General features: G+C 34.8%; 1 protein-coding gene across 5 annotated transcripts in view; it reads left to right on the top strand.

Annotated features, from left to right (window-relative positions):
• Positions 1 to 4,775: 4,775 nt before the first annotated feature.
• Positions 4,776 to 13,228, top strand: part of slc5a10 (solute carrier family 5 member 10) — a 51,707-nt gene continuing 43,254 nt past the window's right edge. For 2 of the 5 annotated variants that reach the window (XR_015476198.1, XM_087236694.1), the window contains exons 1-5: positions 4,776 to 4,917; positions 5,254 to 5,325; positions 7,608 to 7,712; positions 9,222 to 9,281; positions 12,307 to 12,411. Coding sequence is in view for 3 of the 5 variants with exons in the window: in XM_087236694.1 (XP_087092820.1) it covers positions 4,807 to 4,917; positions 5,254 to 5,325; positions 7,608 to 7,712; positions 9,222 to 9,281; positions 12,307 to 12,411 (453 nt within the window). In the remaining 2 variants the exon portion in view is untranslated. Of the gene's footprint in view, positions 4,918 to 5,253; positions 5,326 to 7,607; positions 7,713 to 9,221; positions 9,282 to 10,414; positions 10,651 to 10,849; positions 11,227 to 12,306; positions 12,412 to 13,228 lie in introns of those variants that run through there. The other 3 variants (XR_015476199.2, XM_087236695.2, XM_087236696.1) reach the window with 2 other exon arrangements.

The raw sequence follows: 13,228 nt of genomic DNA, 5'->3' as shown, positions 1-13,228 counted from the left end.
ACTATAAAGGTAGTAAGCAATGACAGGAAAGAGAACAGTTTTTTACTCATTTGATTTGTTATAAGAGAGCTGGCAAATAAATAAATAAAAAAATATATATATATATATATATATATATATATATATATATATATATATATATATATATATATATATATATATATATATATATATATATATATATATATATATATATATTTCTGGAGTTTAAACTGACAAGGATTTAATATCATGCTGTTTTTTTTTTTGTTTGCTGAGTCCGGAGTAACTGAAGCAGGAGTTGTAAAGGCACCGCTCTCTACTAGAAAGGGCCAGGGCAGCAACTGATTTGCATTTAAAGAGACACTGCATGTGTAAACAATGGCATTTACAGCATGACTGAATCTTCACAGACACACTCATTCATGATCAATTAAAAAGCATAGCCAGTTAATAGAAAAAAAATCATAACAGGACCCTTTTAAGTTGCTTTATGTTAAAAATCTTGCAGTGCAGTGTGTGAATTTCAATTAAGCATGTTCAAACGACATATTTCTACAGTTTGTGTGATAAAATAACTGAAGATTCACAGAAGAGAAAAACGTTAATTTTAGTTTGAGCATTTCCTTTAAATCTCACTGGTGGCCCTCAGACACTGATAGCCAAACTGCATTGATGATTATCACATAATTAAATCGCTCCCTTTCTCTCTATCTGTCTTTTCAGCCATAATTTTAGTGACAATCTCACAATTAAAAGTCTGCGATATGATCCATAACTCCCTAAAGGTGTCAGCAAAACCAGAGCAGATGGTTCTAATTTGGGCTTCATTTTAGTCCACATCAGTCAGTGGGTAATTGGTCGGACTTTATTTATAATATTGTAAAGAGGCTATATTTATATTCTGTTATCTGTGAAGTGCAACTACCAGTCCTTGACTCTTTCTTATCTGGAATCTGCCATATTTGTGGATCTTTTTTAGTGGTTCTCCATCAGTTTACTACTGCAGATCTGCCGTGCAGCAGAGATTAATATTAACTCTAATTAAACACAACTGAACCAACAAATGCAGCAGGTGTGTTGACTGGAGCTGGAAATACAGTAAACTCTCCTGAAAATGAAATATACAGATTAAGAACTGAACTACTACTATAAGGGCTCTCTTAATTTCAGCATACAAGCTTAATACAGTATTAGGCTCAATTGTTTTCTGTTATTCTATGTGCTCATTTTTAGTATTCAATAATAGATTTTTAGTCTTAGTCCCCGTATTCATCAGGGGTCGCCACAGCAGAATGAACCGCCAACTTATTCAGCATATGTTTTACACAGCAAATGCCCTACTAGCTACAACCCAGTATTGGGAAACACCAATACACACTCATTTACACACATACACTACGGCCAATTTAATTTATGCAATTCACCTATGGCGCTTGTTTTTGGACTGTGGGGGAAACCGGAGCACCCGGAGAAAACCCACACTAATACGGGGAGAACATGCAAACTCCACACAGAAATGCCAACTTACCCAGCCGGGACTCGAACCAGTGATTTTCTTGTCGCCCTGATTTTCATTAGATTAGTTTATGTTTATTCATTCATTCGTTTATTCATTAATTCATACATTCTTTCTTATCTGCATCAAAGATGTTAAAGCATCACAACAAGAAAAGTTTAATGCAAATTTTTGTGTTTTTTTTTTTTAATCAATAGAATTTTTCCAGTTTTTTTTTTTTTTTTTTTGTTCTGAGCAAAGCATTTTATCTATGATTTAAACAAGAGATCTGCCAAATTGTCATCCGCTGTAAGAACGGCTGAATGGTAAAAAAAATTATGTCAGGCAGATTTTAAATTATAATTATTTTTTTATAAAAATTATATAGAATAAAATAAATTAACACATAAATAAATAATTATTAATGAGCGAATATTCGCATAATAATAATCACATCCAAAATAAAAAATTTTTAGACATAATTTAAGAGTGTGTACTGTGTGCATGCATGTATTTGAGTAAAAGTTTATTTATATTTAGATATAAAACATATGTGTAATAAAATATATACAAATAATTTATCAATTTAAACATCTGTGTCACAAAATTGTTTTATATAGTTTCGTTTCTATGTGTGTATCATAATATAGAATACACATGGATTGATGTATGATTTCCACAAAAACACTGAACAGTGCAACATTCATAATCCATATTTCAATAAAACAGCATTTTATAAAGATTTCTAAAGAAAACTGAAGATTAGAGTAATAACGCTGAAAATTATTTTGTTTTGCCAATAAATAATATTTAAAATTTGTTAAAATAGAAGCCATATTTAAAATTGTAATAATATTAACAATAATGCTGCATTTACCATATTCTGAGGAAATAAAATCAGCTTTTCTGAGCAGAACCATTCGCACACAATAAATAATAATATGCATTATTATTATTATTATTATTATTATTATTATTATTATTCCACACAATTCCTTCTTGTTTATCTCCTAACACAAATCAATTAAGTTAGAATCATTCATTCATTCATTTTCTAGTCGGCTTAGTCCCTTTGTTAATCTGGGGTCACAGCAGCGGAATAAACCGCCAACTTATCCAGCAAGTTTTTACGCAGCGGATGCCCTTCCAGCCGCAACCCATCTCTAGGAAACATCCACATACACATTCACACACACACACACTCACACATTCATACACTGCGGACAATTAAACCTACCCAATTCACCTGTACCGCATGTCTTTGGACTGTGGGGGAAACCGGAGTACCCGGAGGAAACCCACGCGAACGCAGGGAGAACATGCAAACTCCACACAGAAACGCCAACTGAGCCGAGCCTCGAACCAGCAACCCAGCGACCTTCTTGCTGTGAGGCGACAGCACTACCTACTGCTCCACTGCAAGTTAGAACCGTTTTTACAAATTTAAGTGGACTCAACATGAAACAATGAAGTTGTCCCAAAAACAACTTAAAGGGCACCTATGATGAGAAAAATCAACGTTTGGAAGCTGATTGGACAGAACTGTCTGCAAGTATAATGTGTCCACTGTCATTGGAGTGATATAAACCCAATAAGTCTCTCTTTTTTCCTGATGTTAAAATAGGATCCAAATCCCAGTGATTTTGAGGTCCACTGCAACATGATGTCGGAGTGTGGTTTTCCCCACCCACTGAATTGATTGACAGGCGCCATGTTTCAATTATAACATGTATACACGTGTCCACAGAACATTAGTTTTGCAAATAAACTAGGATTAAACTATTTATTACAACCCTCTGTGATTTCTATAAGGTTTGTGAGTGTAAAACATTTTTAAAACAGAGCATGTTTGTAATAAAGACAGTAGCTACATGATGGAAATGCTAAGATGCACATACATTTGGTAAATGCGCATAAAAACACATGAGCATGACTGAGCAGGATACAAAAAGGTCATGTGATGTTGTTATAGAAGATCATGTAATGGTAAAGATGTGTGTGAACGGACAAACGCAGTCATTTAATTAGGAAATCATAATAATTCTTAACCACTATAATATTAGCCGCTTGGTGTCAATAAACACTAGTATGTGTGTGTGGCTCATCATTTCAGAAAGTCTTGAATAAACTACACCACAAATACATCAAATAAACTTACTTGGTATTTTGGACTAAGCTGTATTTCAGCTTCATCTGTGTCTGTCTCTGTTACTGTGCTGTTTATCTGATATAAGGCATGATGAGAATCGTGGTGGGCGGGGAGAATCAGCTCATTTGCATTTAAAGCCACAGGTTACAAAAACAGCTACGCTGTACTCAAACACCAACATTGGCAGATTCTGGAGGCTATAACGTCAGCTCCAACGCTTCCCATTCACTTTGAATGGGTGATGTCAGGCGTTGCCGAACTGCATTGTGGATCCATCGGCACCGCTTCAATAGCTGCAGAAGTTGGGACTTGCTCAACTTTTCAAGCGTAGATGGAAGCGTCAGTCAATCAGATCGCTGTATGCAAATACACCAGCTCATACAGTGGCCTATTGCTGACTTATTTCATTGGCTGACGCTGCTATGACGATCACGTCAGCCCCAACTTCAGACACGCCCTCTGTCAAGCGTTGACTCTGAAGCCTAGTGTGAATGGGGCGCAATAAATTGTCTGATGGGCATTCTGAGCTTAAACTTCACAGAAACATTATGAAGACACTAAAGGCTTACATCTTAAAACATGTGCCCTTTAAGAACGGTGTTGTTTCAACTCATTTTGAATAAGTAGTTTGAGCGAAGAGCAACGTATTTTTTCCTTCCAGTAAACTGATTGCACAAACCGTACCGTAAAGTCCTGCTGATCTGAAGTCTGACCCCAGTTAACACCAAAGGCATCGCCAGCGAGTCTACTGTATGCTCATGTCCATGTGTAAGATTGATGCTAATGGTTAGTGCATGTGTTTGTGTGTTAATGGCTAGCACCAGTGGGTGTTTAAGTCAATCATTACCTTCGTTAAGTGTGTCCGGGGATGTTTTTTAGACTCTGTCAGTCACATTAGTTTTGTCAGATCACATGTCTCAATGCTTTGATTATATGACTAAGCATGCATGCATATGTTTGTAAGTGTCTGTGTGTTTGTTTGTCTATGTGTGATCTTCTGAACAGTTTGTGTGTCTTCTCATTTGCCTTGTTGTTTTCATGTAGGTGCAAGTCTGCTTCATTAAACTGATGTGTTTAATGATCAATTGGCCACAGCGCTGACTGACCGGAACGCCTGCTGTCTTTCTAGGCTCGGTGTCTTGTTGTTCTAGTCTGGGGTTTGTGTGTGCGATAGCAGGACATGGCGTTTAACTCCACCACCAAATTTTTCGCTCTTTCCCAGTCTTTCAGCGTGTCCGATATCATTGTGATCGGAGCGTATTTTTTATTGAACGTCGCAGTTGGAATATGGGTGAGGCTTATTTGCTTACATCTGCACACAGTGTAAAAATCAATACTAATTTAGAGGATTAAAATAGGTTAATCATGTTTCAACTTTTATTTAAAGTCAAATTAGCTGTGTAAGTCTGTATAAATGTTATGTGTGGAAATTAAGGCAACTAGTGATTATTTGCTTGAGTTAGTTGTGTAAAATAATACTTTATTAATAATCTTTTGAGTTGTTTATACGCTTTTTAGAATTATGTGGATGTAAATTAGAAGTTAGAGTGGGAAATGTAATCCTTTCTGAAAAAATAAGTGTATGTATGTATGTGTGTGTGTGTGTGTGTGTGTGTGTGTGTTTTAGTCATCCTGCAGAGTGAGCCGAAACACACTCAGTGGATATTTTCTGGCCGGTAGAGACATGGCTTGGTGGCCGGTAAGTTATTATTAATGTAAACCGATGCAATTTACATTCAGTTGCCTATACGGCCTTTTGATGAACAAATATGATTTAACTTTATTTTAATTTTTAAGCCTAATAATTAAGATTGAATCTGTTAGAATTAAGCATTTTCATGTACTGTATAAATTGCTTTGCATACTGACAAATGTGTGAACGGTTAAAAAACTAAAAATATAAATAAAGAAATATTTTCTTCATTTATTTTATTCAAATGTAATTTAAAATAAAATAGAAGTTGTCTATGAAATCCCATAGTTGTTCATAATCTGGAATACAAAATTCAAAGATAATTTAAAATAAATGATAACTATTTCTAATTGATGCATAATTACTAAGATTGTGTCTTATGATGCAACTGCTGTAGGATTTTTACCATGTGAACTCTTAAAACAAAAGGTAAAATTGATCGTTTCCTCTGAACCCAAGATTTGATTGAACGTCTTAATTCATTTATTGATAAATAAATTTTAGAAGAAAAAAGTTTTTTTTTTTCTTCTCAAAATATCATATGAAGAGTTCAGATGCAAAAACCTTTAAGTGCCGTCTGAAATTTCCCTCTAAAATCTTTTCTCAGCCTCCTATGTTTATTTTCAGTTATGTCACTTTAAAGGCAACGGAAACAACCTACTTATTGCACTGAAACTAAACACAACAGCCTGGGAAAAATGCTAATTTAATTGAAAATTTCAGATGGCACTTAGAGGTTTTTGCATCTAAATTCTTCATATTTAATTTAATTTGTTACTTGTCATTTCTTTGCCATATGATATTCAACGGCAATTTTTTTTTTTTGTCAATTTTGCTTATACAAACAAACAATTATGACACTAAATTATGAATCATACTGACATCAGCACAATTCATCAGTTAATTAGTATAAGAACTGTTATATGAACTATTTAATATATATATATATATATATAATATATATATAATATATATAATATTAAATATATATCTAATAAACACTACATGTATATACATAGTGCTCTGGATAAATGATTTTTTTAAAATGAATATTTTATGTAGAATACTTTACAATAATATATTTGTGTATATACTCTACCGGTCAAAAGTTTGGGGTAAGTTTTTTTTTTTTTTTTAAGAAAATTATTCTGTTCATTAAGAATAATTTTTAATGTTTTTTTAAGAAAATCATTCTGTTCAATCATTCATTTATTAAATGTAGAAAAAATGGTTAAATATTTATTACAATTTTAAATAACTTTTTTTGTCGTATGTAGTTTTAAATTAAATTATTAGTCTAGTCATTATTGCTTTTATTACCATTACCATTAATAATAACAACAACAACAACAACAACAATAATTAATATTAGACTGATTTCTGAATGCTCATGTGACTCTGAAGACTGCAGTTAAAAAGCTAAAAATTCATCATTAAAAAAAAAAAAAAAAAAAAAAAAAAAAAACTTGACATCGCAGTCCAAAGATTAGAACACCCAAATCAGTTGGGGGAAAATATTAACAACAATTTTAATAAACAGGACAAATCAAGACAAACATAAAAACAAATACTGATAATAAACCTTTTTTTAGCAATAGCTTGTGTGAATTTAAATACCTATATATTCCTATAGATGTTAGGTGGCCAAACTTACTTTAATAGATACAACTGTTTAATGAAGCTGTTTCGTTTAAAATTCACCAAAATTTATTGTCTATATTCACTGAGAAGTAGATGAAGATATTCGTTTACAAAAGCAGATGTACTCATGCATGCTGAGCAACGTACCTATATTTAAACTGGCACAGGTCTGAAGTATTGATTTACAGTATTTGGCATGCTTAAAGATGAAAAAAATATATCTAACCATATTTAAACATTTTATTTTCACAAAAGCTAACTCCCATAGAATATGTTTCTATGTGCATAAAAACTTTTGCAAATGTAATTTGACAGACAGCAAAATATCTTTAAAAAAAGGAAGTCATATAATCAGATTACAGTTTTAATCACGTTTTTTCAGTTTATTAATTTATATGTACTTATTTCTACATTTAAATCCTGTGCTCTCAATTTAAACTAATTCACAAAGCAAATGAGCTCAAACCAATATAAAAATACATATAAATATTATCCACACAAGACATGCATATAAATAAATAATATTATAATTTAAATATAAAAATATATCTGTCATAAACCAGCTGCAGAAACTATAAATAGGTTGTAAATAGCAGAAGAGTTGTAAATCCTCTTGTTTTATGTGTGGGTCTGAACTGTGTGTGCAGATCGGCGCGTCTCTGTTCGCCAGCAGCGAGGGCTCCGGGCTCTTCATCGGTCTGGCGGGGACCGGAGCCGCGGGAGGAATCGCTGTGGCCGGATTTGAATGGAATGTGAGTGACATCATTTTCAAAAGCTATTCCTAAATATCTCATAGACTTATTTTTTATTCAACATTACAATATGAGCATGAATAAAACAAAAATGCACTTTCATTTGCTGACCACTAGAGGAGGCAAAAGGACCAGATTCTGTTTTGAAAAGGAGCTTATGCGTGATATAAATGTCTGTCAAAAAACATTAAATTAAATCATGAATGCAAATTTGATAAACTACATATACAGGACAAAAACATAGTGCTTAGTTAACAAGTGCTTATTTTGTTTTTTAAAACTAACAGCCTATACTTAAAAACATCATTACAAAATTTTTGCCGTTATTTTAGTAAGTTTAAAGAGATAGTTCAGCCAAAACAATGAACCAAAACAATGAACAAGTGATAATTCTAGCATCATTTGCTCTCACTTTCCTTAACATAAGAAGTTATTATGGAAAATGCTGGATGCCTGTAACCCTTGAGACTTCAGTAGTATTTGTTTTTGGAAGTCAGGGGTTACAGGCTTCCAACATCCTTCAAAATATCTTCTTTTGTGTTCACCAGAAGCAAATAAAGGTTTGGAAGTACTTGAGGGAGAGTAAATCATTAGTAGGTTTCTGTTTTGGGGTGAACTATCCCTTTAAAGTGTTATTGTAGTTTAATTTAGCATTTAAAATGTTTTATTGTTCATGAAGTTTCAATTTTTATTTTCTTGTATATAAATGTGTCTGTTCAAAAACTATAAATTAATTAAAAGTAAATAAAAAAATAAAAAATCTGTAAATCTTGCCCATATATATATTCCGTTGAAGTGAGAATTAATAGCCCCCCTGAATTATTAGCCCCCTTGTTTAAATTTTCCCTAATTTCTGTTTAACGGAGAGCAGATTTGTTCCACACATTTCTAATCATAATAGTTTCAATAACTCATTTCTAATAACTGATTTATTTTATCTTTGCCATGATGACAGTAAATAACATTTTACTATATATTTTTCAAGACACTTCTATACAGCTTAAAGTGACATTTAAAGGTTTAACTAGGTCAATTAGGTTAACTAGGCAGGTTAAGGTAATTAGGCAAGTTACAGTATAACAATGGTTTGTTCTGTAGACTAACGAAAAATGAATAGCCTAAAGGGGCTAATAATTTTGTCCTTAAAATGGCTTTTAAAAAAATTATAACTGCTTTTATTCTAGCCGAAATAAAACAAATCAGACTTTCTTCAGAAGAAAAAACATTATCAGACATACTGTGAAAATTTCCCTGCTTTAAGGAAAAATTAATTCAAAGGGGGGCGAATAATTCTCACTTCAACTGTATATATATATATATATATATATATATATATATATATATATATATATATATATATATATATATATATATATATATATATATATATATATATATGTATACATGGGCATACATACAGTATATAAGTATATATGGGCAGAGAGGTTATGTATGTATGTATGCATTTACTAAATACTGATTTCAGTTGTTGTTGTTTTTCTCTGTTAGGCAACTTATGCCTTGCTGGCTCTTGCCTGGGTCTTTGTCCCAGTTTATGTGTCCTCTGGGGTAAGATATTGACAAACACAAATCACTTCTCGAACTGATGTGCAGTGTGCGTGCGTGTGTGTATGTGCGTGCGTAAGTGTGTCAATTAAAGCAAGACGTTGCAGGACATTGTTAAAGCAAGACATCAGTTTTAAGATTTTGGCCATTTTTAAAGGTTTCTTCTGTTTACAATCTAATGTAAAGGAAACACCCAATATTCAGTGTTTTCTCCTGTTACATTATCAATTTGCTTCTATAGACTTCAGAAAAAGTCAATAGCTTTTTCTTTGTTTTTAAAGAACTGTTTTGTTAAAGAAAAAGTCTAGTATACAGCTGTATTTAGCTTGTTTTAAAACATTTAAAACTTGTGGCTAAGAAATAATTATTGTTAGATTTGGTCAGAGATAAATTTGGTCAAATCCTTAATTTTGAGTAAAATATGTAAAACGTCAAATAAAAACTAATTGCAATATAGCACTATGAAAGTATGACCCATTTGCTCATATACGACACACAAAAAGTGAAATGAAAGAGGAGGCATGTGGACATAACACAACATCTGAACTAGGTATTTTCAACCTGATCTCAAGAGAAAACTTAAGTATTTTACGTTTTGGCAGTTTAGTGGCTAATTCGTACGAATTCGTACGAGTTCAGTCGTAAGAAAATGTACGATTTTAAAAAGGAGGCGTGGCACCTAACCCCACCCCTAAACCCAACCGTCATTGGGGAATACGCAAATCGTACTAAAATGTACGAATTAGATCGTACGAATTTGTACAAATTAGCCACTAAATGAAAAAGTTACGAATTGCCGTGAGATTGTGTTGGTATTTTAGCATGTCAAAGTCAGATTCATGCAAATAAAAAATATTTCACAACAACAAAATTGTGGCTTGTAAAAATGCAGAGTGGCTAGTAACGTTGGAAAACTACTAGCTACTGTGGCTTTTGATCAAAAAAAGTTAGTGTCAAGCCCTGGGTATAACATTTGTAATATTCAATAATTTCGGATGGACAGTATGCACACTGACGCGCAGGCACTATTATGTTATCAGACACCCATATAAGTTACTTTAAAATTCATTCATTCATTCATTCATTTTCTTGTCGGCTTAAGCCTGGTTTATACTTCTGCGTCATGTGACCGGCGTAACTCACGGCGCAGGCAACGCGCGTGGCTGTGCATTTATACTTCTGCGCGCTGTCTCTGCCGGTCTGCATTAACACTTCCGAAACGCTAGTTGGCAGTGAGGTGTAAATGTTCCTCTGTGTCGAGTTTCTTCGCTACTTTTTTGCATTTCCTGAACACTTCCGGGATGTACAAGTGGCTCAAACTCGCTCATTTTGAGGCAGGAACCGGCGGACGTGCAACAACTTTAACTATGAGGTAAACACAAAACAAAACTTTCCATCCGGAGCTCCTTCACGGGACTCCACACTAGTAAACAATCGCTCGCGCGGCGTCGCGCCATTCGCGCGCCTCTCGGTCCCGCCCAGACTCGTCAGCGCTACCAAGCCGACCAATCACAGAGCTTATGCTACGCGTCGTTGCGACGTGTAGTTACATTTTTTGAGAGGTGCACGTCAGTGACGGCGATGGCCACGGCGAAGGGCTATGCGTCAGCGCCGTAGCATACGCCGACGTTTGACGCAGAAGTATAAATCAGGCTTAAGTCCCTTTATTAATTCAGGGTCGCTACAGCGGAATAAACCGCCAGCTTATAAAGCAAGTTTTTACGCAGCGGATGCCCTTCCAGCCGCAACCCATCTCTGGGAAACACACACACACTACGGACAATTTAGTCTACCCAATTCACCTGTACCTCATGTCTGTGGACTGTGGGGGAAACCAGAGCACCCGGAGGAAACCCACTCGAACGCAGGAAGAACATGCAAACTCCACACAGAAACGCCAACTGAGCCGAGGTTCAAACCAGCGACCCAGCAACCTTCTTGCTGTGAGGTGACAGCACTACCTACTGCGCCACTGTATCGCCTACTTTAAAATTACATACTTAAAAGTGCGTTGCTTCACTTACAATAATACAAGTTTCTGACATGAGTGTCTTGTTATCATATTAAATGTACTTTCTTTGCTGATTTTATTCAACAAAACTAGCATAAGCCTAGACTTTAGCATAAGTTGGTGCTAACCTTGCCTTATGATCAGTGCAGTGAGAGATTGTATTACACTCTAAAAAATCCGGGGTTATTTTTTCTACCAAAATGAGAGGTTAAGGCATTTGGGTAATTTTATGGGGGTTATTTTCACAGTCTTGGGGTAGTTTTTGGGTAGTGCTATGTAACCCAAACTTGGGTTATTTTCTGGGTAATAATTGCTAAGAGTTTAATCAATGCAAACCTAGCACCACACAGACACATCAACCCAGCTTCTTGGGTCAAATCAACTCACAGCTGGGGCTGACTAGGATACCACATATATGATCAATACTTGTTTAGCACAAAAGTTTGTAACCTACAAAAACTTAAAAACAAAACATTAACTATGAAATGTTCTGCCTTTATGCTTTGTTTTCTTGTTACTACACTTGTATATGCAGCGCAAAAGTCCAGCATCTTCATATTGGCTTTAGTCTAGTGCGGTTGAGTGACATTTGTTCTGGGAGCACTGTACAAATGTGGCGGCGGTATTTACGCATGCTCAGGGTCCGTATGCGATATCTAGTGTATATATCTATGAAAGGTGAGTATATAGTTAGTAAATCTTAATTTTCGGGTGAAATATCCCTTTAAATATGTTGTTTTGGATAAATTCTAATACAAATAAGTTTCCAATTCTTAATGCAGTCAATCAACTAGGGAAGTATGGTGATGAATATTACAGTAGGTATAGTTTTTTACCCTGTTGTCCCTCAGTGTCTTGCATTAATAAATGAGAACTTATGTCTCCACATGTCCTACATACAGTAGACTCGCAGTCTCTTTCTCCCACATGCAGACTCACCACAGATTTGCCTTTTCATTTGCTTAGATCGTGCCTTTCTCTTCTATCTGTCTATCTGACTGTCTCTCTGTCTCTCAGATTGTCACAATGCCAGAGTATCTGGGTCGGCGGTTTGGAGGAGAGAGAATTCGCATGTACTTGTCAGCTCTCAGTCTGCTGCTGTCTGTGTTTACCAAGATCTCGGTGAGCACAAAAACACACACATACATGCACACATCCACACACTCCCGTTTTTGGCCTCTCATTCACACATTCTCCCCCCACAAAGCTTAAAAACATGAGTCTAGTCCTGTATCGCAGTGCTGGCGTGTTTCCGAACTGAAGGAATTTAAAAGTTGTGAAACAGATTATAGTTTTAGCTCTGTTTCAACATCTGTTTTCCATAAAAACACTCACACGCAAGTGCTCATGCTGGCTTGCTGGCTTGCTAATAAACCATTAATGCTTGCTATTAAATATTGGCAGATAAAAAGCATTATTGTTCATGAGAGTGACGAGTGGTGTGAGTGCTAAAACTACTGTTTAACAGTTGAGGATTTTAATTTAGGACACTATTACTTTAGAGCAAAAATGGCAGATTGAGCAAATCAAAAATAACAGAAATACATTAAGTTGAATAAAATGAATGTTATTCTTTTAAGCATTGGACGATTCATGGAAAAGGAATAAATTATGGACGTGACGTTGGAGCATGACGTCATTAAACAGTGATAGCGCAAAAAAAAAAGAAGAAGATTCACAATTATCTCTTCTGTTACGTTTTTTGGCTGACTTGAAATCGCTTTGCTTCTGTCTACTGCTATCCTGGAGTGCATTTCTCAAACAACAACATAACTCATGGCTGAAATATCCAACGCAATCTCACGGCAATTCGTAACTTTTTAGTGGCTAATTCGTATGAATTTGTACAATCTAATTCGTACGATTTGCTCATCCCCCAATGACGGTTGGGTTTAGGGCTGGGATTAGGTGCCACGCCACCTTTTTAAAATCGTACAAT

The sequence above is a fragment of the Danio rerio genome, chromosome 1 (genome assembly GCF_052040795.2).
Source record: "Danio rerio strain M-AB ecotype USA chromosome 1, GRCz13ab, whole genome shotgun sequence".
NCBI classification, from domain to species: domain Eukaryota; kingdom Metazoa; phylum Chordata; class Actinopteri; order Cypriniformes; family Danionidae; genus Danio; species Danio rerio.
The sequence above is the reverse complement of the archived record's forward strand: the minus strand, read 5'-3'. Positions and strand labels throughout refer to the sequence as shown.